Genomic DNA, 22,988 nt, shown 5'->3' with positions numbered 1-22,988 from the left:
TGACTGGGTACCTTGCCCCCGCCCCCTTCATCCTTATCCATTGGCTCAAGCCTTGCTTGCACTGCCCTCCTGTGGACTAGTATGGAATTACAAGTAGCTAGTTCTGGCTGTGTCTAGTGTGTCCGACTTCATGCTTGCTTAGGCCTTGGTTGCACTACTCTCTTATGGACTAGTATGGAATTACAAGTAGCTAGTTCTGGCTGGCTGTACAGTGTGTCCTACTTAATCCTGACTTGTTGCTCAGGCCCTCCTGTGAACAAGTATGGGATTACAAGTAGCTAGTTCTGGCTGATGGTGTACAGTGTGTCCCACTTCGTTCTGACCCATTGCTCAGGCCTTGTTTGTACTGCCCTCCTGTGGACAAATATGGAATTACAAGTCCAGGTTGAGTTCTCGGGAGAAGTATGGGTTCTAGCAGTTGTATATGAGGAAGGCTCCATTTTCCAATAACACCCCCACCCCCTCTCTCCACAGGCCCTGTCCCCCAGCATCTTGGTAAAAAGGCTTCAGGCTTCCGCGTGTGTGTTTGCCAGTGCTGGGGCTTTAACTCAGGGCGTGGATACTGTCCCTGAGTCCCCGAGCTTATTTTGTTCACAGTGCTTTAACACTTGAGCCACAGGTCTACTCCTGGCGCTTTTTTTTTTTTTGGTGGTTAATTGGAAATAAGAGCCTCACAGACTTTCCTGCCTGGGCTGGCTTTGAAACTCAAGCCTCAGATTTCAGCTTCCTGAGTAGCTGAGATTACAGGTGTGTGCCACCAGCACCTGGCCAGGTTTCATTTCTAGGGAACTCCTAATTATTACTAATAAACCCAGGCTGTGATGAGGTTTCTAGGGATCAAGTTGACAAATATCTGTCATAACTGGTCTACAAAAGAATCACAACAATTTCCAATAAATTGCACAAAGTATATAGAGTTCCTTTTCTGACCTCAGCTCCTAGAGTAGGCATCAATCTTGGTAATAAAGTCAAATGAGTCTGATGGTAGTGGCATATGCCTGTAATCCTAGCTATTCAAGAGGCTGAGATCTGGGGATCTCAGTTTGAAGCCAGCCCAGGCAGGAAAGTCTTTGAGAATCCTACCTCCAGTTGGCCAGCAAAACAACAAAATGCCAGAAGTGGAGCTGAGGCTGAAGTGGAAGAGCACCAGCCTTGAACAAAAAAGTTCAGAAACAGGGGCTGGGAAGATAGCTCCGTGGTAGAGTGCTTGCCTTGCATGCATGAGGCCCTGGGTTCAATTCCTCCGCACCACATAAGCAGAAAAAGCTGGAAGTGGCCCTGTGGCTTAAGTGGTAGAGCGCTAGCCTTGAGCTGAAGAGCTGAGGGAGAGCGCCCAGGCCCAGAGTTCAGGCCCCATGACTGACACACACAAAAAAAAAAAAAACAAAAAAGTTCAGAAACAGCACCCAGGCCCTGAGTTTAAGCCCCAATATTCTCTCTCTCTCCTTTCCTCCCTTTCTCCCTCTCCTCCCCCCCCAAACACACACACACATCAAAATAAGCCCCTACACATCTATATTCTAATATATAGATTCTAATAGATAGGTTCTAATAGACCAAAATCGCGCACATGGACAACACTGAATGCTGGCAAGGCCACGAGCAACAGGAATGCCCAGCATTGCTGGTGGGAAGGCAAAATGCACAGGACGTACAGGCACTGAGCAATTAGCAAGGCCAATTAGCAGTTTAGTATAAAGTAAACCAGCTCAGTAGTCATGCTCTCTGAACATTTGCACAAAAACCTGCACGCAGACGGCTGTAGCAACTTCCCTTAGAACTGCCAGGAAGCAAGCAGGCTGTCCTTGATCGGAGAATAACTAATAAACCACACTCTCCAGACAGCAGAACATTCAGCTAAACACCAGCAAGCTGGGAGTCACGGCTGCGCCTTCAATTCACACTGCTGCAGTGGCTAGGATTCCGACTAATGACGTTTTAGAAAAGACACACACACAGGACAGACGTCCCGGATGGCCAAGGGTTCATGGAGGAAGCCACGAGTGGACGGAGCACACAATCCCGAGGGCAATAATACCATGTGACACTCACAGTTGTGCAAGTCCATAGAGTGTACGTATACCAACATGCTCACTTCGGGCTCTACATACCAATGACATGCTCATGTACCGGGTCTACAGCTAAGTGCAGAGCACCAGCCTAGAGCTGAAAACGTGTGAGAGCAGGAGATCATGCATGAATTCAAGTACCACTACAGGCACATATACACATACAAAGTGATACTCTATCATTAGCCATCAGAGAAATACAAACAAAAACCACAGTGAGATCCTGCTCCCTGCCCAGACCTTACAGGTACAGTACAGTATATGTTGGGCAGCACTGGGAAAAACGGGAACCCTCCTCGTCCTCTAGCTAGAAGGAATATGGAATCCAAATGAGTTACCATGTGACCAAGCAATGCCAGTTTTAGGTATGGACTCAAGAGTTCTGGGGAAAGCCCGTGGCAAGGCTTGTACAGGATTGTGCATGGCAGCTGAGCCGCAGCAGCCAAAAGGCAGGCCCAACCCAACCCACCTGCTGTGGAGCACATGGAACATTCACACCATGCAGTATTAATAATGAAGCACCGGGGCTGGGAAGGTGGCTCAGTGGTAGAGCGCCTGCCTTGCATGCCTGAGGCCCTGGGTTCGATTCCTCAGCACCACATAAGCAGAAAAAGCCAGAAGTGGTGCTGTGGCTCAAGTGGTAGAGCGCTCGCTTTGAGCTGAAGAGCTGAGGGACAGCGCCCAGGCCTAGAGTTCAAGTCCCACAACCAACAAAAACAAAACAAAAGGCTAAGGTATAGTACCAAGGCCCGGGATTTAAGCCCCAGTAACCAGCACAGCAACATAAATATTATTTTTAATATAAAAAGTTTAGCTTCAAGTACCCTGTCCGATTTTTAATAATTTTGCCCTTCTCTCCAGGATGACATGGTCAACGGTTCGTTGATTTAACCGACCTGTGCTCCTGCAGCTACCAGAACATCTCTGCCTCTGCACTGACCACCTGTTCTTCCAACCACTAAACCAGCGCGCCTGACACGCGTTATCAAAGGCACTTCATTTGTAGCAGTCGTCCAATTAATCATCAGGACTCCCAGGCCCGGCAGAGGAGACAAATCAGAGGCGCAAAGGCTGCTCAGGACCGCACCTGGGCCACCGCCCGCTACCCAACTCATCCATTACCCAAGTCTCACAGCCTTTCCTTCCACAGGGAGGCAGTGGGGTCCGAGAGAGAAAATGGGAGACACTAGACAAGCACACAAGAAAGAAAGAAATCATTACCTGAACCTGCAGGACCCAGATCGGGGCGCACCGTCCACGAGCAGCTCAGGAAGCAGCGACCACGCCAGCCAAGAGCTGCTCAGGTGTGTGGAACCACTCGGGCTCAGCCCCCGCCACGTGGCCCCGCCTCCCGTCACGTGGCCCCCGCCTCCCAATGAGGCCTCTCCTTCCAGTGAGGCCCCGCCCACCCGCGCGGCCCCGCCTCCCGCCACGCGGCCCCGCCTCCCACATGCCCCACCCCTCCACCTGCGATCCTCGCATGCCACGCCCATTCCCCCCCCCCAACCCAGGGAGTTTCTGGCACAAACAAGCGAAAGCTTTAGCTGGTGCGGGTGGCTCACACCGCCCGCTACCACCACGCCCCATGCCCTCTGTTTTGTATTGTTTTTGCTACCTTTTGCTGTGTGGGCCTCGAATTCGTGATCCTCAAGCCTGTTTTACACACACACAGACACACACGCATGCACGCACGCACACCCCACGTCTCCGAGATTGCAACACGGGATCCTCCGAGCAGGGTTACTGAAATCTTAAACGCAAGCGGGAAATCTAAGCTCTCCCAGCCTCCGGCCGGCCGGCCCCGCGCGCCCGTCAGGCCCCGCCTCCGCCCTCCAGGCCGCGCCTCCGCCACCCAGGCCCCGCCTCCGCCCTCCAGGCCCCGCCTCCGCCCTCCAGGCCCCGCCTCCGCCCTCCAGGCCGCGCCTCCAGGCCACGCCCCTCTGCGGATTCCCTCGAAGCTGATGGGGCCGGGGAAAGCCCCGCCCCTAGGACCAAGACTCCGCCTCTCCCAGTTCTTTAGTTAAAAGCACTGCGCGTCGGCGATTGGTCGGAGTTGGAGACGTCGTTTTCTAATTGGCTGTTGTGAACGACGGCTTCCCATCCGGCGCGACGACTCGGAAGTGGTTCCCGCAGCGCCCGGCCGCGTGGATTCTTCTGGGAGGGTTTCGGCTGCCCGCGGAGCCCGCGATGACCAAAATAAAGGCCGATCCGGACGGCCCGGAGGCTCCGGCGGAGGCGAGCGGCGGGGAGCGAACTTATCAGGAGCTGCTGGTCAACCTGAACCCCATCGCGCAGCCCCTGGCTTCCCGCCGCCTCACGCGCAAGCTCTACAAATGTATCAAGAAAGGTGAGGCCCGGGGGGTCCTGAGAGCAGGAGGGGGGCAGAGGGGCGGGCGCGGGGGGGGGCAAGCCTCCCCCACTGACTCTTCTGTCTTTGCAGCGGTGAAGCAGAAGCAGATCCGGCGCGGGGTAAAGGAAGTTCAGAAATTTGTCAACAAAGGCGAGAAAGGGTAAGGACACCCCCCCCCCCCACTGTCTCACTCGGTGCTCGGTTAAGGGTTGACTCGGACCCAGCCCCTGTACCCACTCAGCTCCCTCGTGGACACCAACACATCTCCGTAGGAGCTCGGAGCGAATTTCAGAGGAGAGAGACTTGTGTAAGCCAGCTCCCTTGGAGACTCCAACTTCTTTGGTCCAGGAGTCTCCTTCGGGCTGAGGATGGCATTGATCACATACTCTCACGGGAATAATCGCTGGTGAGGATAGAGCCATGAAGGAAAGTTACAGGTGTGGTGAGAAAGGTTTCTGACTTTTTTCTTTTCTTTGGTCGGTCGTGGGGCTTGAACTCTGGGCCTGGGCGCTGTCCCTCAGCTCTTCAGCTCAAGGCGAGTGCTCTCCCACTTGAGCCACAGCACCACTTCCGGTCTTTTGAGTGGTTTATTGAAGATAAGAGTCTCATGGATTTACCTGCCCGGGCTGGCTTTGAATCACGATCTTCAGATCTCAGCCTCCTGAGTAGCTAGGATGACAGGCCTGAGCCAGCAGCGCCCAGCCATTTCTGACATTTATGAAGATCTGAAGCTTATATTTTAGTCCCTGTATTTCCCACCCAGGCCGGATGGTAACCTCGTTGAGAATAAGGCCCCAAGATTTTCCATCCATAAACCTGGTACAAAGTAGGTGCTTAAAGGGACTGTGTTGGTGTCAGTGGTAGAGCACTTACTGCATGGGGGGGAGGGGGGGGTCCCTGGTTTGCATGGGTTCTGTCTGCAACTGCACAAAGCAAGGGATAACAACGTTGAGGGCTTTAACACTAGAAAGTTTTCTTGAGATTAAGTTTTCCTAAGGCAGTCCCAGTAGAACTGAATCTTATTGTTTTGGTGCTGGTCTTGGGTTTGAACTCAAGCGTCTAGGCACTGTCCTTTAGCTTTTTCACTCAAGGCTGATGTTCTACCCTTTGAACCATAGCCTCACTTCTGGCTTTTGGGTGGCTAGTTGGAGATAAGAGTCTCCTGGATTCCTAACTCAGGCAGGCTTGATCCCCCAGATCTCAGCCTCCTGAATAGCTAGAATTAGAGGCATGAGCAACCAGTGCCTGGCTGAGTTTTTGTTTTTTGAGATAGGGTCTTACTTGAAGACACAAGGATTAATTTTGGGAACAAGGTCCTGCCAGAAGCATGGGTCCCAGGACAGGGGAGAGGATAGTAGTAATGGACCTTTCTGTGGAGTCTTGTAAGCTGTAGTAGGTTTAGTATAATGATTACATTTACATTTTGTTTCTGGCAGTAGAGGAAAGGATTAAAAGAAGCAAGAGGAAATTTGGGGGAGTCCAGGAGAGATGATGGGAGAAATTAAAGTTGATTGATTGGCAAGGATATTTACACAGTGGGGGTGTATGACTTCTGGATGTTAGCGTGCTCAGCCCAATGGACGGGCCTGTAGTTGGACATTGTGGTTAGTGCTAGGTTGTATGAAAAGATCACATTCGGTTTTTGGAGGTGCCTTGGGATACAGGCTTGCTGCCCACTGCCTCCCATCCCAGGCTTAACTGTCAAACAGGAGCTTGGAAGAGAGCAGCCAGGCTGGAGAAAAGATAAGGGAGTGGATAGGGTTAAGTCCTAGGTGGCACCTGACAGGGTTGTGGATCAGATCTGCCAGGGAGAAGGTGCCAAGGAGAAAACAGCAAAGACCACGCCTGGCCATTGGAGGAACACTGATAGTTAAAGCTACCACAGGCAGAGGAGCTGGAGGGGCCCCTGGAGTAGAAGGGAGAGGAATGTGTTAGCAGGAGTTTGAACCAGGGCTCTGGTCTGTCATCACCCTTGGAGAACACTCTTCTTTCTAGTCTAGTATTCAGGCCTTCTAAGGCTCTGCCTGAGCTCTCTTACCTTGGCAGCGAGGAATGCTGTGGGCTCGTTTCCATGGGACAGAGCCCCTACCTCTTGGCCAAGCATTCAAGGCTCTTTGGCATGATGCTTGCAGTCTACCTGTTCTCCATCCTAGAGTCCAAAAACAGCCCAGGCTGCAAAAAATCATTTCCTGTATATATGGTGCCATGCTGACTTTCAGCCTTGGGCCTCTGTCGGCCATCTGATGTCGCTCAGGTTTCAAGTGCTGTTTCCTGCTGGTGGAAACCTTCTTCTGACTTGCAAGGAGAGCAGAGCTCTTCCATCCCTCACCTTTCCAGCACTGCTCTACTTGTTAACACTTGGTAGCATTTACCTGCTGCCAAGAAGCAGCGACCATGGAACAGGCATGGTACAGCATACCTGTAGTCACAGCTACTTAGGAGATATGAGAATCCAGGTCTGAGGCCAGGTTAAAAAAAAAAAGTGTAAGATAAGGTTGGCCAGTGGCTCACACCTGTAATCCTAGCTACTCAGGAGGGTAAGATATAAGGATCACAGTTCAAAGCCATCCTGGGCAGGAAAGTCCCTGAGACTTTTTTGTGTGTGTGAGACTTTTGTGTGTGTGTGTGTGTGTGCCAGTCCTGGGGCTTGAACTCGGGGCCTGGGTTCTGTCCCTGAGCTTCCTTTGCTCAAGACTAGCACTTTACCACTTGAGCCACAGCTCTACTTCCAATTTTTCTGTTGATGTGGTACTGAGGGAATCAAACCCAGGGCTTCATGCCTGCTAGGCAAGCACTCTCCCATTAAGCCACATTCCCAGTCCTCCCTGAGACTCTGAATTCCAATTAACCACCAGAAAACTGGAAGTGATGTTTTGGCTCAAAGTGGTACAGCGCTAGCCTTGAGTGAAAGACTCAGGGACAATGCCGAAGCCCTTAGTTCAAGCCCCACAACCACCATCACCAAAAAAGAAAAAGCACAAGACCTGAAAGAGGGCTCAAGTATAGAACACTTGCTTACAGCAAGCTCAAAGCCCAAAGAAAGAAAGAATGAATGAATGAATGAATGAATGGGGCTGGGAAGGTGGCTCAGTGGTAGAGCGCTTGCCTTGCATGCATGAGGCCCTGGGTTCAATTCCTCAGCACCACATAAGCAAAAAGAAAAAAGCCAGAAGTGGTGCTGTGGCTCAAGTGGTAGAGCACTAGCCTTGAGCTGAAGAGCTGAGGGACAGCACCTAGGCCCAGAGTTCAGGCCCCACAACCAGACCTCAAAAAGAAGTAAAGGCAAGGAATATGGCTTAGTGGTGCTTGCCTAGCAAGCATGAAAACCCTGGGGTTTGATTCCTCAGTAAAAGCTGGACGTGGCACTGTGGCTCAAGTGGTAAAGTGTTAGCCTTGAGCAAAAGAAGCTCAGGGACAGTGCCCAGGCCCTGAGTTCAAGCCCCAGGACTGGAAAAAAAAAAAAAGTAGAAATCACCTCTCCAGAATGCATTTGCTGAACATAATTTCAGAAGTGGACAGGCCCATGTTAATAACTGCTTCCTTATAGCAAGGCATCTTATTAATCTTTCTACGCCCATGCCTAGCTCTGGGGATATAATTGAGGAGGAAGGAGGGAGCAACTAAAAATGCCGATGGTTTTTCTCATTTCAGGATCATGGTTTTGGCAGGAGACACATTACCAATTGAGGTATACTGCCATCTCCCGGTTATGTGTGAGGACCGTAATTTGCCCTATGTCTATATCCCCTCCAAGACGGTAAGCCCCCTTCCCAAGACCCTCTACAAACACACCCTGACCAGCCTTGAGGGGAGGGTGTCTGAGATGCAGCCTGCACAAGTCACAGCAGGAAAAGAAAGACAGGCGTAGGTGACTTCCTGGCTCTGCTGCCTCCTAGTGGTGGGGAAGAGGGATGCAAGTGATTTGTCACTATAGGTTTTGTTCTGGCTTGTTTTTTGAGATAGTGTTTCTATGGCATTCAGTGTCCCAAACTCTTGGGCCCAAGCATTCCAGTCTCAGCCTCCTGAGGAGCTGGGACTGAAGGCATACACCACCTTGTCTGGCAAATCTCAGTAAAGGGTTCCCTTTATCTGTGGATTAAGAATGAAAGCAGGAGTTGGGCACCTGTGGCTCACGCCTGTCATCCTAGCTACTCAGGAGGCTGAGATCTGAGGATCCCGGTTCAAAGCCAGCCCGGACAGCAAAGTTCATGAGACTCTTATCTCCAATAAACCACCAGAAAACCAGAAGTGGCACTGTGGCTCAAGTGGTAGAGCGCTAGCCTTGAACTGAAGAGCTAAGGGACAGCGCCCAGATCCAGAGTTCAAGCCCCACAACTGACCAAAAAAAGAATGAAAGCAGATGTAAATAAGGCGCTGCATCCATGTTAGTTGTGTTTAAGTGGGTCCACAGTCAAGTGGTATTTTAGGGGCCTATCATTGTACTTGTAGACTCAACAACAGTCATATGGAAAAAGTGTCTCACAGACTTTTGTGTCCAGGCTGGCTTCAAACTGCGATCCTCCTGAGAAGCTAGGATTGCAGGTGTGAGCCACCAGTGCACAACTCAAAATGTTCTGTTGGTACAGTGTGCACCAACGGAACCTAGTTGTGTGCCAAGTTAGGCTAGGACGTCATCCGCTTGTGGTGCAGCATGCAGATTGTGCAGCCTCTTTGCCCAAGTAACCTCTCCTCTGTAGGACCTAGGTGCCGCTGCAGGCTCCAAGCGCCCCACCTGCGTGATCATGGTGAAGCCCCATGAAGAATACCAGGAGGCCTACGACGAGTGCCTGGAGGAGGTGCAGGCCCTGCCACCACCCTTGTGAAGGACACAGGCACAACCTCAGCACCTGCTCCCGAAGCTGCTGGGCTGATGACAGGGGGGGCTGCTCGCCTTCTCAGCATCTGCCCAATCCCAAGACACAGATTCTTCCCAGGCAGGTCCAACAGCTGTCCTTGGAGGTAGAGCCAGCAGAGACAATGCCAGTGCTATTTCCTGTTGAGGAGCTGTCTTCAATGCAGACAGTTCCAAGACTGTGGGATAAGGGAAGTAAATGCTAAGACTAAATAAAATGTGCTGAGCCTGTGGGTGTTTTCTCGCAACAGCTGCCGGTGGGGCTGAGGAACTGGCAGGCAGGCAGGCTGGAGCGGAAGAGTTCACAAAGAATTCTGCAGAGTGCTGTGAAAACATGCTCTGCAGGCTTGCCGCCTGAGCTCAAGCCCAAACTGGGTTGCCATTGTGGCACTCCCAGCTACCCCTTTCTGAATAGGCGGAGGCTCTGAGAAGGGACAGCAGCACCCTGAAGTCTGCAGCCCCTGCGTCGGGTCCCTCCCATTCCTTTTCTCCCAGAAGCCTTGTGCCTGATGGAAGCAATTCAGCTATTTACATAGTAAACTCTAAACAGGAAGCTAAATGCAAGACCCAAGCTGTTCTGCTTGACCCATTGGCCCTTCCTGGTAGTCCCTCCAAATGTTTTAGACTTAAGTTCCTTCCTGCTGTCAGAAGCCAGCACCAAGCACTCAGCACACAACACCCAGCTTTCACCTTCCTATTACAACTTACGTGGTTTCCAGGAAGGTTTTACATGGATGCATGTGAAAGCATCTCACTCTGGGTTCCCAGTTTCCCCCAACCAAGGGCCTACATGGCCTCGTAGCTGGACACGGCTTTGCTAGCAGCAGTCCCCAGGCCAACCCCAGTGCTGGCATGCAGCAAGCATGAGTGATTCGTCAGTGAAGCTCAAGGCGCCAAAGTAAGGAGAAGGGCTGTGAGTATTTGCTTCGAGTTATAAAATGACATCAGTTCTAACGTGGACTATTTACAGTAAGGGGAAGGATACATACAGTTGGAGCTGTACAGGGGGAGGAGGCGGGCTGCAGCCGCACACCCGGGGACTTGAGTGTATGGCAGTAAGACAGCTGCAGGCAGGGGTGGGAAAACTGAGGACTTTGCTACTCTTGGCTGCTGAGAAGTCAAGGGCAGAAACAGAAAAGGCCAAGTACAGAAGCCAGTGTCTCCCTCCCTCCCCTTACAGCCAAGGAGCGGGCTGCCCCGGGCAGACGGCAGGTGCTTCACTTTCTAGGTGTCTAGCCCATATGCAAGTGCTTTGCTCTTCCGCCAGGTGCTGCGAAAGGGACCCGCTTGCCCTCCAAAACAGACCAGGGCTTGTGGGGCACAAATCCCTTCCAACAAAGTTCCTTGGAGGCAGAAATCAGAAGATGATGCGCTTCCCATCGGCTGGGTTCTGTTCCATCGGGCAGTAGGGACACTTCAGCCTGCAAAGGGGGGACAACGATGAACCATCTCAGGGGTGGCCAACAGGAGAGGCAGCCAAGATGGAGCGGGCCAGGGAACTTACTTCCCTCCATTAATGAGCTTGTTGAGCGCATCTCGGGAGATGACGTGGCCGCAGATAAGCTTGATGGGGGGATTGGAATCCGACGTCTGCTGACGAAGGATGGGGCAAGCGAACACCGAGTGGTACCAGCACTTCATGCCTAGCTCAATCTCAATCTGCGGAGGCCAGCAAAGGGAGAGCTCCACTTCCCTTCTTGGCAGGCCTCCCCTGCGCCTGCCTCCCACACGCACACCCCCTGCCAGGCCTCACCGGCAGCTCGTCCTTGTGACTCCAGACGCCTGCACACTGCCTCTGCTCAATCACAGCTTTGATGTTCATCAGCACGGGCAGGGCCACACAGCCAGAGGCAAAGCTACAAACAAGAGACAGAGGCTGCAGGAGCTGGAGCAGCCCAGCACAGACCAAGCATTCTAAAGTGACATGAAAGTTCCTCAAGTCCCAGGCATGCTGACGGGAATGCTGAATTCCTAAGCCAAAAGCTGAAGCCCCAGTGGCAGAGATCGGCCCAAACCAGTGAACATCCTTGGGAGGATAGAATAATATCAAGGGGGAAGGGCCCCAGTTACTTTAGGGCTGTGAGTACATGTGGTATAACTGTGGATCTACTTGATGCTAAGTAATGGAGGACAGGTGCTCAGTTCTCCAGATTCCACAAGGGGTAGGGAACCCACCGCTGGAACCCCAGGTAAGTTCCCTACAGTGCACAGAGCAGTCCTGCCCACCAGTCTCCCTGCCCAAGGGCCAGTGCTGTCCATGCTGGAAATGCCACTGTGACCCAAGTCCACATACTGAGGGGGAATGTGTGGCTCGGATCAGTCCAAGCATCCCTTGCTCCTTAGGTGACAGCAGGTTAGCCCACATGATCCTCCATTTCTCCTGTGTAACACAGACAACCTCCAGCCCCTGGGATTGCTGGGAGGTGAGAATGGATGGACAGTAGAGGAGACATCTAAGCTCTATTTTACTTTATTCTTTTTTGGTCGGTTGTGGGGCTTGAACTCTGGGCCTGGACACTGTCCCTCAGCTCTTCAGCTCAAGGCGAGCGCTCTACCACTTGAGCTACAGTGCCACTTCTGGTTTTCTGGTGGTTTATTGGAGATAGGAGTCTCACGGTCTCTCTCCTGCCCGGGCTGGCTTTGAACCGAGATCCTCAGATCTCAGCCTCCTGAGGAGCTAGGATTACAGGTGTGAGCCACCAGCGCCCAGCTACATCTAAGCTTTAATAGCTCAAAGTCCACATTACTCAGTCACTCAAGTCTCTTCTGACAGGAAGTGGGAGCTGAGACAAGACCAGGAAGACTTGGATTAGTGGAGGGGCTCGCAGTGGGGTGATGTACACAGGACCCTGTTTATTGTAGGCTGGGCACTGTCTACCTGGAAAGATGCCTATCACTTTAGCACTGGTGTTCCTGGCATGTGGTAGGGTCTGGCAGAAAGGTGTCCCTCCCCGGCCTCCCACCTGCAGAGGGGGCAGGGGTGAGCTGTACCTGACGCTGAGCGGGGACTCCACAGAAAGCCCCAGCAGGGAACACGCATCCCGAGTGAAGGTCTCACAGATCTCCGCCCAATGGCTGTTGTCCAGGAGGTGGCAGTAAGGAGACTTCTCCAGGCCCAGCCTCAGGTACACCAGGCTGCCCATCATCACCTGGATCTCTGCAAGGCAACCAGAGTAAGCACTAGGAAATACCCAAGCCCTAAACCCATCCCCCAGCGGTGGCAAGGCAGAGCCAGCCCATGGGGCCTGGCCTGACCAGACTGCACAGGGACTGAAATGCCCCGGGCAGAGCTGAGTCTCTGAAATCTAGTGGGGAGGTCAAGTCTGCAGATAGACTCACTGCCAACATAGAGTCAGGTGCTTTCCCATGTCTCCAGCCTTCCAAATGCCTGGAGAGCAGGTAGGAATCTGCTAACCACATGCCCTCACCAACTGCAACTTAACTCTCTTAATAACACATCCAGGTCTGGAGCTTTTGAGAGGCTGCACTAAAGTGGGAACTTGGAATCAGTGTTTGAGGCTCAGGAGTAGAGCACTGGCAGTAAAGCATTGGCCTGGCATGTGTGGACTGGGTTCTATGTCCACCACCAACACACACACACACACACACACACACACACACACACACACACACACACACACACACACACACACACACACACACACACACACACACACACACACACACACACACACACACACTCTGGATGTTATCTTTATAAATAAAACTTTGTCTTGAGATAGGGTCTCAGTATGTTTCTCAGGATGGTCTCAACTCCTAAACTCAAGCAATCCTTCTACCTCAGCCCAAGTAGCTGGGACAACACTTGTGCACCATGACAGCCAGCTTTTGTTTAAAATTTAAAGCAGGGGCTAGGAAGGTGGCTCAGTGGTAGAGCACTTGCTTTGCATGCATGAGGCCCTGGGTTCGATTCCTCAGCAGCACCACATAAGCAAAAACAAAAACAATAAAACCTTGTGATATTTTTTTTAAAAAAGATGCTTTAAAATTTAAAGCAGTTAATTATGAGTGAAGGTAATAAAAGGTAACAGCATGGGTTACTATGGTGAGCGCCTCACAGTCAAGATAGGAGGAAATGGGCTCAGGAAAGATGAACCAGAAGAGGTACAAGAGAGTCTTAACAGACAGGCAGAGCCCTCGAGGCAAAGCAGTGGAAGGGGTTGGCACACTCTGCTGCATGGGACACAGCATGAAGAGGCATGAAAATGGTTTGGGAGCCGGGTGCCGCTGGCTCAATACCTGTAATCCTACTTACTCAGGAGGCTGAGATCTGAGGATAGAGGTTCAAAGCCATCCCAGACAGAAAAGTCCATGAGACTCTTATCTCCAATAAACTACTCAGAAAACCGGAAGTAGTGCTGTGGCTCAAGTGATAGAGCACTAGCCTTGAGCTGAAGAGCTGAGGAACAGCACCTAGGCCCAGAGTTCAAGCCCCACAACCAACAACAACAAAAAAAGTTTGGCAAAGGTAGATTGAGAACCTTGGAGTTGGAGTTGAAGGTATAACTCAGTTGGTACAGTGACAGCCAATAAGCAAAGAAAGCATCAGGTACCGAGTTCAAGTCTCAGTCTCAGTCTCACAAAAAAAAAGAAAGAAAAAAAAGAGACCGAAGGGTTCCTTTGTTTTTGAATAAAGTCTTGCTTACATTGTCCAGGCCTCATATTGTGATCCTCCTGCCTCCAACCTCCCAAGTACTAGGGATTATGGGCACATACTACCATGCTCGCACTAAAGTGTTCTGGTTTCAACCTCACCCTGGCAGCAAAGGGCTGAGCGAGCCACCTAAGATAACTTGAGTAACAGCGCCTCGTGTGGGCATGGGGACCAGGGTTGCATGCAGACAGGGCTGACGCTGGGCAGCACACACACACACACTCACCCCGCTGGTGCAGCCGAGCAAAGGGCTGGAAGTGCCGGGCATAGCTGAGGGCCTCCAGCTGCTTCTCGGGGCCGCCGGCCAGGAGGCGGATGAAGTACAGCCGCCGCAGCTTGAACTCCAGGGAGCTGTTGAGCTCCAGCAGGCGCTGCCTGTGGGAGATGGCCCATCTGGAAGAAAGGGCCAGTTGAGCAGGGCGCGGGTGTGGTGGAGGGCCCTCTCCCAGGGAAGGCGCCAAAAGCCTGTGCAAGGCCCTGTGCCAGGGCTGGAAGCCTAGGGGCGGGCCCTGGGCCCTGGGAGGGTGGGAGGGGAGCAGCTGCCGGCCCACCGCTGGCTCCTTACTCCAGGGCTGGCCCCAGGTCCTGTTCATGAAGAGCTTCCAAGATTCGGTTCAGTTCTAGGAAGGGCTGCTTGAAATCCAAGTCCACATTCAGCGTTGATTCCTGTTGAAAAGAGGGTTTCCCAGATTCTGTTAGGCACCCAATAAAAAGTCATCTGCCGCAGACTGGTTGGGGAGAGGAAAGCAGATTGGCAAGAGGAGCTGAGATTCCCTCCCTGCTATGGCCTGGGCCCCTCTGTTCTCATATCCATTCTAGAACACCAGCTAATATCTGGGAGTGCCCCCAACGGGCCCCACAGTGCAGACAGCAGAACCTACACCTGTGGGGTACTGGATAGCCCTGAGCTTGGCACTGGATGGCCTACAGAGAAAACATGCCTTTGCAGTTCTTGTTCAACAAAGGCAAAGCCTCCTTTACTTTCACTGCCAGTATCTCTAACGCTTCACCAGCGCTACTTCATCACTTCATTAATATCAAGCTTGGCTCAGCATGCTGGCCAGCATCTCACTCTGGAAATCGCTAACTTCGCTTTTTGTCACACGTATTTTTAGAGCTACTTTGCATTTTATGGCAGGGGGACTGATTGCCTTTCTAAAATAAGTGTATTCAAAAATGGCAGAAAGTGGCTTAGTGGTAGAGTCCTTGCCTAGCATGCATGAAGCCCTGGGTTCGATTCCTCAATAACACATCAACAGAAAAGGCTGGAAGTTGTGCTGTGACTCAAGTGGTAGAGTGCCAGCCTTGAGTAAAAGAAGCGCAGGGACAGTGCCCAGGCCCTGAGTTCAAGCCCAGGAGTAGCAAAAAAAAAAAGAGAGAGAGGGGGCAGAGATTGGCATTAGAAAGTTGTTGGGTAGGAAGCAGGACACACGGTCCTGGCCTGCCTGGCGCACATACCTGGCACAGCTCCTCTGCCACGCTGAGCATACCCTGCTGGTATAAGTGCTCCACGATGGCCATTTGCAGGATCTGCTGCTGCTTCTCCCGCGAGTCCCACACGGCGTCTGAGACTACACCGCAAATCTCAGAGTCAAAGTTCTGACGAGGAGAGACAGGGACCTGTGACTTGGGTGTTCTCCCTTACTCTCCTGCTAGGCCCAGTACACACTCAAGTCAGGGGGTTCCCACCCTCAGGTCTGGAGCCGCCCATGAGCTCACCCTGTCAATGGCTTTGCCCACTCGGGACACGCTGCTATGAATATCCTTGTGGTCTGAAGCCAGTTTCTGGACAGTGTCTTTGATCTTCCGGCAGCACTGAGACATCACCAGGGAGAGGGTGGCGGAGAGAGGGGTCCCCTGGAGAGCTGCAGAGAAAGAGTGGACTGAGTCTGGATACAGAGGTGGCTGAGCACCTGCTTCTGTAGCAGACAAGGTCTCTGGATCCTCTCCTAATACCAGCCTGACAGCCCCGAAAGCACCCTGGATGCCACAGGGAAATACCTAGCTACTATGTCAGGTCCTGCCCCTTTTATAAATCCATGACTTGGAACTGGCCAAGTCAGTCTTGTAGTGACTTCATTTCCTCATCTGTAAAATCATAGACTGCTATGAGTGAAGATAACTGGGTACTTACTATGGGCCGCACACATCATTTATTCTTGTACTATATTCCTACATAGAATTCTATAGGTTTAACTTCAAGTTAAACATACTTTACATAGAACCCAGTAATTCTATTCTGAGATAAATGAAAACTTATATACCCACACAGAAGATTGTACCTAAATATTCTTAGCATCATTCACAATAACCAAAAGATAGAAACAACTCAAATGTTCATTCACTCATGTGACAGATAAGATTCAGCCATAAAAGGCATGAAGTACTGAAACGTGCTATAATGGGACAGGCCCGGAAAGCACGATTCTGGGCTGGGGATACAGCTTTTGCCTCGCATGCGCCAGACTCTGGGTTCAATCCACAGCATGGCAAAAACAAGTCAACGGCAAAACACCATGCTAATGAAAAAAAGCCAGAAGCTAAGGCCATGTACTGTGATTATTTATAGGAAGAGTCCAGAAGAGGTAAGTGCATAGACAAAGAAGGCAAGTAGGGGCTGGGAAGGTGACTCAGTGGTAGAGCGCTTGCCTTGCATGCACGAGGCCCTGGGTTCGATTCCTCAGCATCTCATAAGCAGAAAAAGCTGGAAGTGGCAATGTGGCTCAAGTGGTAGAGCGCTAGCCTTGAGCTGAAGAGCAGAGGGACAGCACCCAGGCCCAGAGTTCAGGCCCCACAACCGACAAAAATAAAAATAAAAATAAAAAAATGTTCCGAAATTAGACAGTAATCACGATTTGATAATACCACAAATAAATCTGAGTTGTACCCTTTCAAAACATAAGTTGATGCTGGGCACTGGTGCTCACACCCTGTCATCCTAGCTACTCAGGAGGCTGAGATCTGAATATCACAGTTTGAAGCCAGGCCCAGCAAGAAAATTTATATCTTATCTATATCTGATCTCCAATTAATCACCCTGAAAGCAAAAGTGGAAACTATGGCTCAAAGTGGTAGAGTACCAGTCTTGTGTAAAAAGAGCTCAGGGGCAGCACCTAGTCCCAGAGTTCAAGCCCCACAACCAATCAAAAAAAAAAAGTAAGTTGAATGACCAAAATAAAACCCAGGGATCAGTGGTTCCTTATGGTCAAATCTAAGACAAGATGGACATTAAAATAAACCACAGTGCAGGATGTGGTACCCAGGCCTGTGATTCCAGCGCTTAGGACTCAGTTAGACGGATCAGGAGTTCAAGACCAGACTGAGCTACACAAGGAAACTCTGTCTAAAGAAACAAACAATCACATAGATAAATGCGGCAGATGACCTTGGACTAGATCCTAAACAAGACTAAAAAAGTTTAAATGTTTGGTGAAAATTTCTGGGACGATGGCAAAATCAACCCATAGTCATTAGGTGATATTGTATCCATTAATGTTTTTGTTTTATTATACTGTATTTATGTAAGAGAATGTGCTTGATCTTCAGAAATAACACTGAAGGTTTAGGGACAAAGGAATAAGATAGCTGCAATTTACTTTCAAATGGTGAATAATGAAAATACTTAAGAGAATGACAAAGCAAACATGCCAGCATAGATGGTGGACCAGTGAAAGGTATGTATTAGTTTTGTGTAGTTTTTGCAGTGCTGACAATCATGTGTGCAAGGCAAATGATCTACCACTGTGCTACAGCCCCATCCTTCGGGTTTTTGGTGACAGTCTCACTACACAGTCCAGCTGGCCTCATACCATCAACCCTACCAGCAATTCCCATCAGCCAGAGTGCTGAGATTACAGGTAAACTAGAATATAAAGGTATGTACCACTGTGCCCGGCTTGTATGACTTCCTTCAAGGACTCTTGAAACTTGCTTATAAATTTGAAATTACCTTAAAGAATCTTAAGAATTAAAAATAGGAAAGTAGGGGCTGCGAATGTGGCTGACTGGTAGAGTGCTTGCCTAGCAGAAGTGAAGCCCTGGGTTTGATTCCTCAGTACCACATAAACAGAAAAAGTCAGATATGGCACGGTGGCTCAAGGGATAGTGTGCTAGCCTTAAGCACAGAGAAGTTCAGGGACAGTACCTAGGCGCAGAGTCCAAGCCCCACAGCCAACAACAATTAAAAAAAAAGGAAAGTAGAAGCTCAGTGGTTGCATGTCTGAGGTCCTGGACTTGATTCCCCAGAATCATTAAAAAAAAAAAAAGCAAATTTAAAACAAAATAGAAACAGAAATGATTCCACATAGACTACTAATTTCTTCGGGCTTTTTGAAAGAGGTGATACTGCCCCCTTCAAGGAGGCCTACGAATCATGTGCCATCATTCTGAGACCCCGCCCCAAGCAGCCCTGGCTCTCCCTGTCCGCAGGGAGACTGGAGTGGACTCCTGGGGGGGGGGGGGGGCGCTCACCTGCACTGGCCAGCTCAGCACGTAGCTGACCCACATAGTGCAGCAGCTCCTCCAGGCTCTGCTCACAGTGCTGTCCGTAGCTGAGGAACTTCTGCAGGACCTTGTCCAGCTCTCTCTCCACACACGCGCACTGCTCCATGGTGGCCTCGGCTGGAGGTGAGTTGTGTCAAGTCCCTGTGGACAGTGGCATTGTGAGGGGGGTCCCATTTCTTTCTTTTTGTTTTTTAATTGTTATTGTAAAGGTGATGTATGTATAGAGGGATTAGTTACATAAGTCAAGTAATGAGTACATTTCTTCTTGAACCTCTTCCCTAGCATACTCCCATTTAGTTCAATCCCTCTCCTTCCCCACAGCCACACAAATTTGCTTGCCACAGTGTATCTGTCCACAGCTTCCCTCTAACCTCAATGGGGTGTTTAAGGATGCAGGCTAGGCCAGGACATGTTTATATCATGATGAGAAAATGACTATTTGCAACTCTGTCCTGTTACTTTTGTCTGGCTCTCTTTTTAACCAGAAGAAAACAGCCCCCCCCCCCCAGGGCCACATAACTAATGACAACCATACACTGCACACATACAGTCACAGCGGTGTGTTTGCACATCTTCAATTAGTGGAATTCGTTTTTCATGTACCACAGTGACAGTCCTACAATGGCTGGTATTTAGAAACACAGCTTAGGGAATAAGCTGAGGGGCCTGGCCACCTCTCCAGCCTCAGCCTTGTCCACAGATGGGCGCCCTGTGTCTGGACTGTGCTCTCCCAGCCCCCTGCCCTGGCACTTGCCGTCAGCTCCAAGGTTCCAGGCAGCAAGCCCTAGCCTGCCCTCATGCGGCTCCCTCTGCTCTCATTGTACTCTTTCCAGTCTGAGGGCCTGTCTCCCCAACAGACTCAAGCTCCCTGGCTGTAACACAACTTCTTCTCCTCATTCCTTTTTCTGAGGCCCTTCCCTTCTCCTCTCCCTCACCAGCCCCTGCCTCCCCTTTCAGATCAGCCTTCCACGTGAAGGCACAAATCCTGGCAGCAGTTGATGTTCCTCCCCGTCCTCTTGAGATGAGCAGGTGTTGTACATCCCCAGCCGGTCTCTCAAGGACAATCCTAGATGCAGGGTGTCCCTGGAGATCTTCTCCATCTCCACCAGCACCGCCAGTCCTGCCTTCCCCATCTTGGCACAGCCACAGACAGGGGACAAGTGACAGGAAAGTGGCACTGTGATCGGCTTATGCCTCATGTCCTTACAGCTGATGCTGGGACACACTGTACAATTTGGAATCATGGTATCTACACACGCCAGCCCCCTAAGGACACACCGTAACTGGATAGGAGCCATTATGGGTGAAATTTACCAGGAACTCCTGTCTGAAATACTTTTTCAATCTTTACTTATTTTTTTTATTAAGTTGCTGGACCCAAGGTTTTCAATTCCAGAAGTTAGATTATAAAGTACAATGCAGATATGATAATCATTGCTATTATTTATTAAGTGGCAGCATTTTATAAGGACCGCTTATGTGCCAGGCATGGGTCTAATGACTTCACATGCATTAACTCATTATTCAACTTAAGTCACAAAAAACACGGCAGGGATTGTGACTTAGGTGTAGAGAGATTGGCTAGCATGCATGAGGCCCTGGGTTCAATTTCTTAGTGATGCACAAACAATAAATACAACTAATAAAAGGGAATAAAAAACATTAAAAGTTATTTTAAAAAAAGAAAAACACTATAAGGTGGGTATGGCTATTTGACCCATTCTGCAGCTGAAAAAAATGAGACCGAAGGAGTAACTAGGTGGTCCACGGTCCTGCGGTTGGGAGTGGAGGAGCGGGAAGTAAGAGGGTGGCCTGGGCCTAAGCACTATACCTATACTTATACTATGGTGCCTGCCCTAAGCACTATACCTCACGGCACTAACCCAGCCCAACAGCCCACAACCTCATCAGAGAAGAAAGCAGCAAATATCTGTGGCTGAGTTCAAGCCCCAGTACCAGCATACACACACACACACACACACACTATATATATATATATATATATATATATATACACATACATACATACATACATACATATACACACATATATATCCTATATGTATAGATACTAAATATACTATGTATCTGTATATGTTATAATGTATATGACATCGTACATATGATATATATTATAGGAGGCCATATATTATAAACAAGCTATTTATTCAATCCATCCAGATTGAGCTGTCCTATCCGAATGGGTTCATCACCTTCTCCAGACACAAGGATGCCCGAGTACACTGACCCTGACGGACTCATGATTAATACACATGCTGATGATTGGTCCTAAGTTTCTGCAATGCCTCCCACAAATAGAAACCATCCACCAGGATGAGCTCTCCTGAGCACACACCAGACCCTGTCACCCTTTGTTCAATAGTACCACGCCTTGCTTGCCACATAAGCCCTGTGCAACCACACTCACTTCCTCTGTACAAAGCCTGTTGATGCTCAGGGTGTCTTCTGCCCTTCTATTCTGTGCACCCAGAACATGAGCGGCAGCGCAATCATCAGATCCCCATCTAGCCTTTTTGCCTCGCAAACTTGTCCCCAGGGCTCCACACACACTGGGCCCTCCGCTTTGCTGCGCAGTGACAGTCTGTACCCAGGGCTCTCCCATAGGCTCATGAACTGCTCAAGGCCAGGAGACTGGTTGTCCTCTCCCCAGGCCAGGGTCTGGCTGACCTGAAGAACTCAGAAAGCACATGCAGATTTTTTTTTTTTTTTGGCCTGGACTCAAAATGCTGGGGTGAGCAAGAAGAAACACAACACCAAGGTATGAACAAGGGGCTCCTCTTAAATCTTCAACATGAAAGAGTGCTCCTGAGGTAGCGAGAAGGGAAGCTATGTAAATCAGGGAAGATGTCCCTATCACCTGACACAAAAGTGACAGCCACCAGTGACCTAATTCTGTGTATTCATTTTCTCTCTCCCTCTCCAGTTTTTGTGTTTTGTTTTTGGTACTGACACTGGGGCTTAAACTCGGGACTTTTATTGCCCTTGACTTTTTCAATGAGGCTGGTTCTCTACCACCTGAGCTACATCTGCAGTTCTGGCTTTTTCCTAATTAATTAGAAATAAGTCTCTCAGATGTATCTGCCAGATCAAACCCAGATCATCATATCTCAACCTCCTCAGTAGCTAGGATTACAGGAATGAGCCACTGGCACCCGGCACACTGACCTAATTCTGATGTTTTGGCAGTCCTCCACCTCTATCCATTCTCAATGTATCATTACTTGACCAAAAAATATTAGATGTCATTGTATTTCTTTTTTTTTTTTCTTTCAGTCATGGGGCCTGAACTCTGGGCCTGGGCACTGTCCCTCAGCTCTTCAACTCCAGGCTAGCACTCTACCACTTGAGCCATAGTGCCACTTTATAGCTTTTTCTGCTTATGTGGTGCAGAGGAATCAAACTCAGAGCCTCATGCATGGATGGCAAGCACTCTACCACTGAGCCATCTTCCCACCTGTCATTGTATTTCGAACGCACACCCACACTTCTTTCTATGGTCAGTAAGTCTATGCAAACAAACCCCATCTCTCCAACCTCATCTCTCACCACAATGTCCCCCCCTCCCCCTTTCTTGCCATACTCCAGTCACATTGGCCTTCTGTTTCTTGCCCAGTCCGGGTTTAGTTGGCCTCAGGGCCTTTGCATTGCCTTTGCCCTCAGCCTGAACACCGATTTCCTCATCTCTTCCGATGACTGGCTCCTTCCAATTAAATATGACAAATGCCATTTTTGCATAGAAGCTCCTGTAGGCCACAGTCTCTAATGCTTGCCCTACCCTCAACCCAGTCACCCTTCATAGGGTCCGGATTCTTCCCTTGATGGTGCATTCGGATCTGAAGTGTCCAATCTTGCTTTGTCCACCACGTGCCCCGGTCACAGCCCCCCTACTGCATTAACGTGCACAATGAAATGTCCCACTCTGACTCATCCTTCCAAAGTGCCAGCTCAAATGCTCGGCTGGGAGCCCCAACTCCCGCCCGCGGCGGGTCAGCTGCGACCCAGTCCAGGGGCCCTCGGCTGGGACGGCACCGGCCCAGGCAGCTTCTGGAGGGCGGGGCCGGGCCCGACGACCCGTGGGGGGGGCCCGTTCCCGGGACGGGGCGCACGATTGCAAAGGGAACAAGCCCCAGGACGGGCCGGGGGCTTCTGGGGAAGGCCCGGGCCTGGAGCCCAGCCACACTGCCCGCACCCCACTGCAGCCGCCGGCCTCACCTTCGCCTCGGGCCGCCCTGCCCTCGGCCCGCACCTCCTGGCACAGCGGAGCCCGCCGGCTCTCACTTGGGCCCGCAGCCCTGCCCGACTTCCGGCGCTGCTGTCATCGGAAGCGGAAGAAGCAGCGGTTGCGCCTTTCAGCCGGACTCGTCCATTCTCGGTTTCCTAGAGGGGTGGCCGTCGGCTTCCCCCAGGTGCCAAATGGAGTCGCCCAAAGGGGCGGGACAAATAGCAAAGTCCCGCCTTCTCTCTCCATGGCCACGCCCTCGTGGCGCCTAGTGGACCAATCGCTGTGGCCCCGCCCAG

The 22,988-nt window shown here is 50.7% G+C and overlaps 2 protein-coding genes across 2 annotated transcripts; one reads left to right on the top strand and one right to left on the bottom strand.

Moving 5' to 3' along the window:
• Positions 1 to 4,165: 4,165 nt before the first annotated feature.
• On the top strand, positions 4,166 to 9,489 carry Nhp2 (NHP2 ribonucleoprotein). The gene is made up of 4 exons (XM_069993789.1): positions 4,166 to 4,416; positions 4,510 to 4,579; positions 8,071 to 8,176; positions 9,117 to 9,489. The coding sequence occupies exons 1-4, from the start codon at positions 4,257 to 4,259 to the stop codon at positions 9,240 to 9,242; spliced, it is 462 nt and encodes a 153-aa protein (XP_069849890.1). The 5' UTR covers positions 4,166 to 4,256; the 3' UTR covers positions 9,243 to 9,489.
• Rmnd5b (required for meiotic nuclear division 5 homolog B) lies at positions 8,783 to 22,771 on the bottom strand. Its single transcript, XM_069993788.1, has 10 exons — positions 22,683 to 22,771; positions 18,417 to 18,590; positions 15,666 to 15,811; positions 15,405 to 15,545; positions 14,512 to 14,612; positions 14,173 to 14,339; positions 12,263 to 12,428; positions 11,025 to 11,127; positions 10,776 to 10,930; positions 8,783 to 10,692 (listed from the first exon to the last, which is right to left on the bottom strand). The coding sequence occupies exons 2-10, from the start codon at positions 18,553 to 18,555 to the stop codon at positions 10,629 to 10,631; spliced, it is 1,182 nt and encodes a 393-aa protein (XP_069849889.1). The 5' UTR covers positions 18,556 to 18,590; positions 22,683 to 22,771; the 3' UTR covers positions 8,783 to 10,628.
• Between the last annotated feature and the right edge of the window lie 217 nt (positions 22,772 to 22,988).

Source organism: Dipodomys merriami, unplaced genomic scaffold (genome assembly GCF_024711535.1).
Source record: "Dipodomys merriami isolate MVZ:Mamm:240054 unplaced genomic scaffold, mDipMer1.0.p SCAF_44, whole genome shotgun sequence".
NCBI classification, from domain to species: Eukaryota; Metazoa; Chordata; class Mammalia; order Rodentia; family Heteromyidae; genus Dipodomys; species Dipodomys merriami.
The sequence above is the reverse complement of the archived record's forward strand: the minus strand, read 5'-3'. Positions and strand labels throughout refer to the sequence as shown.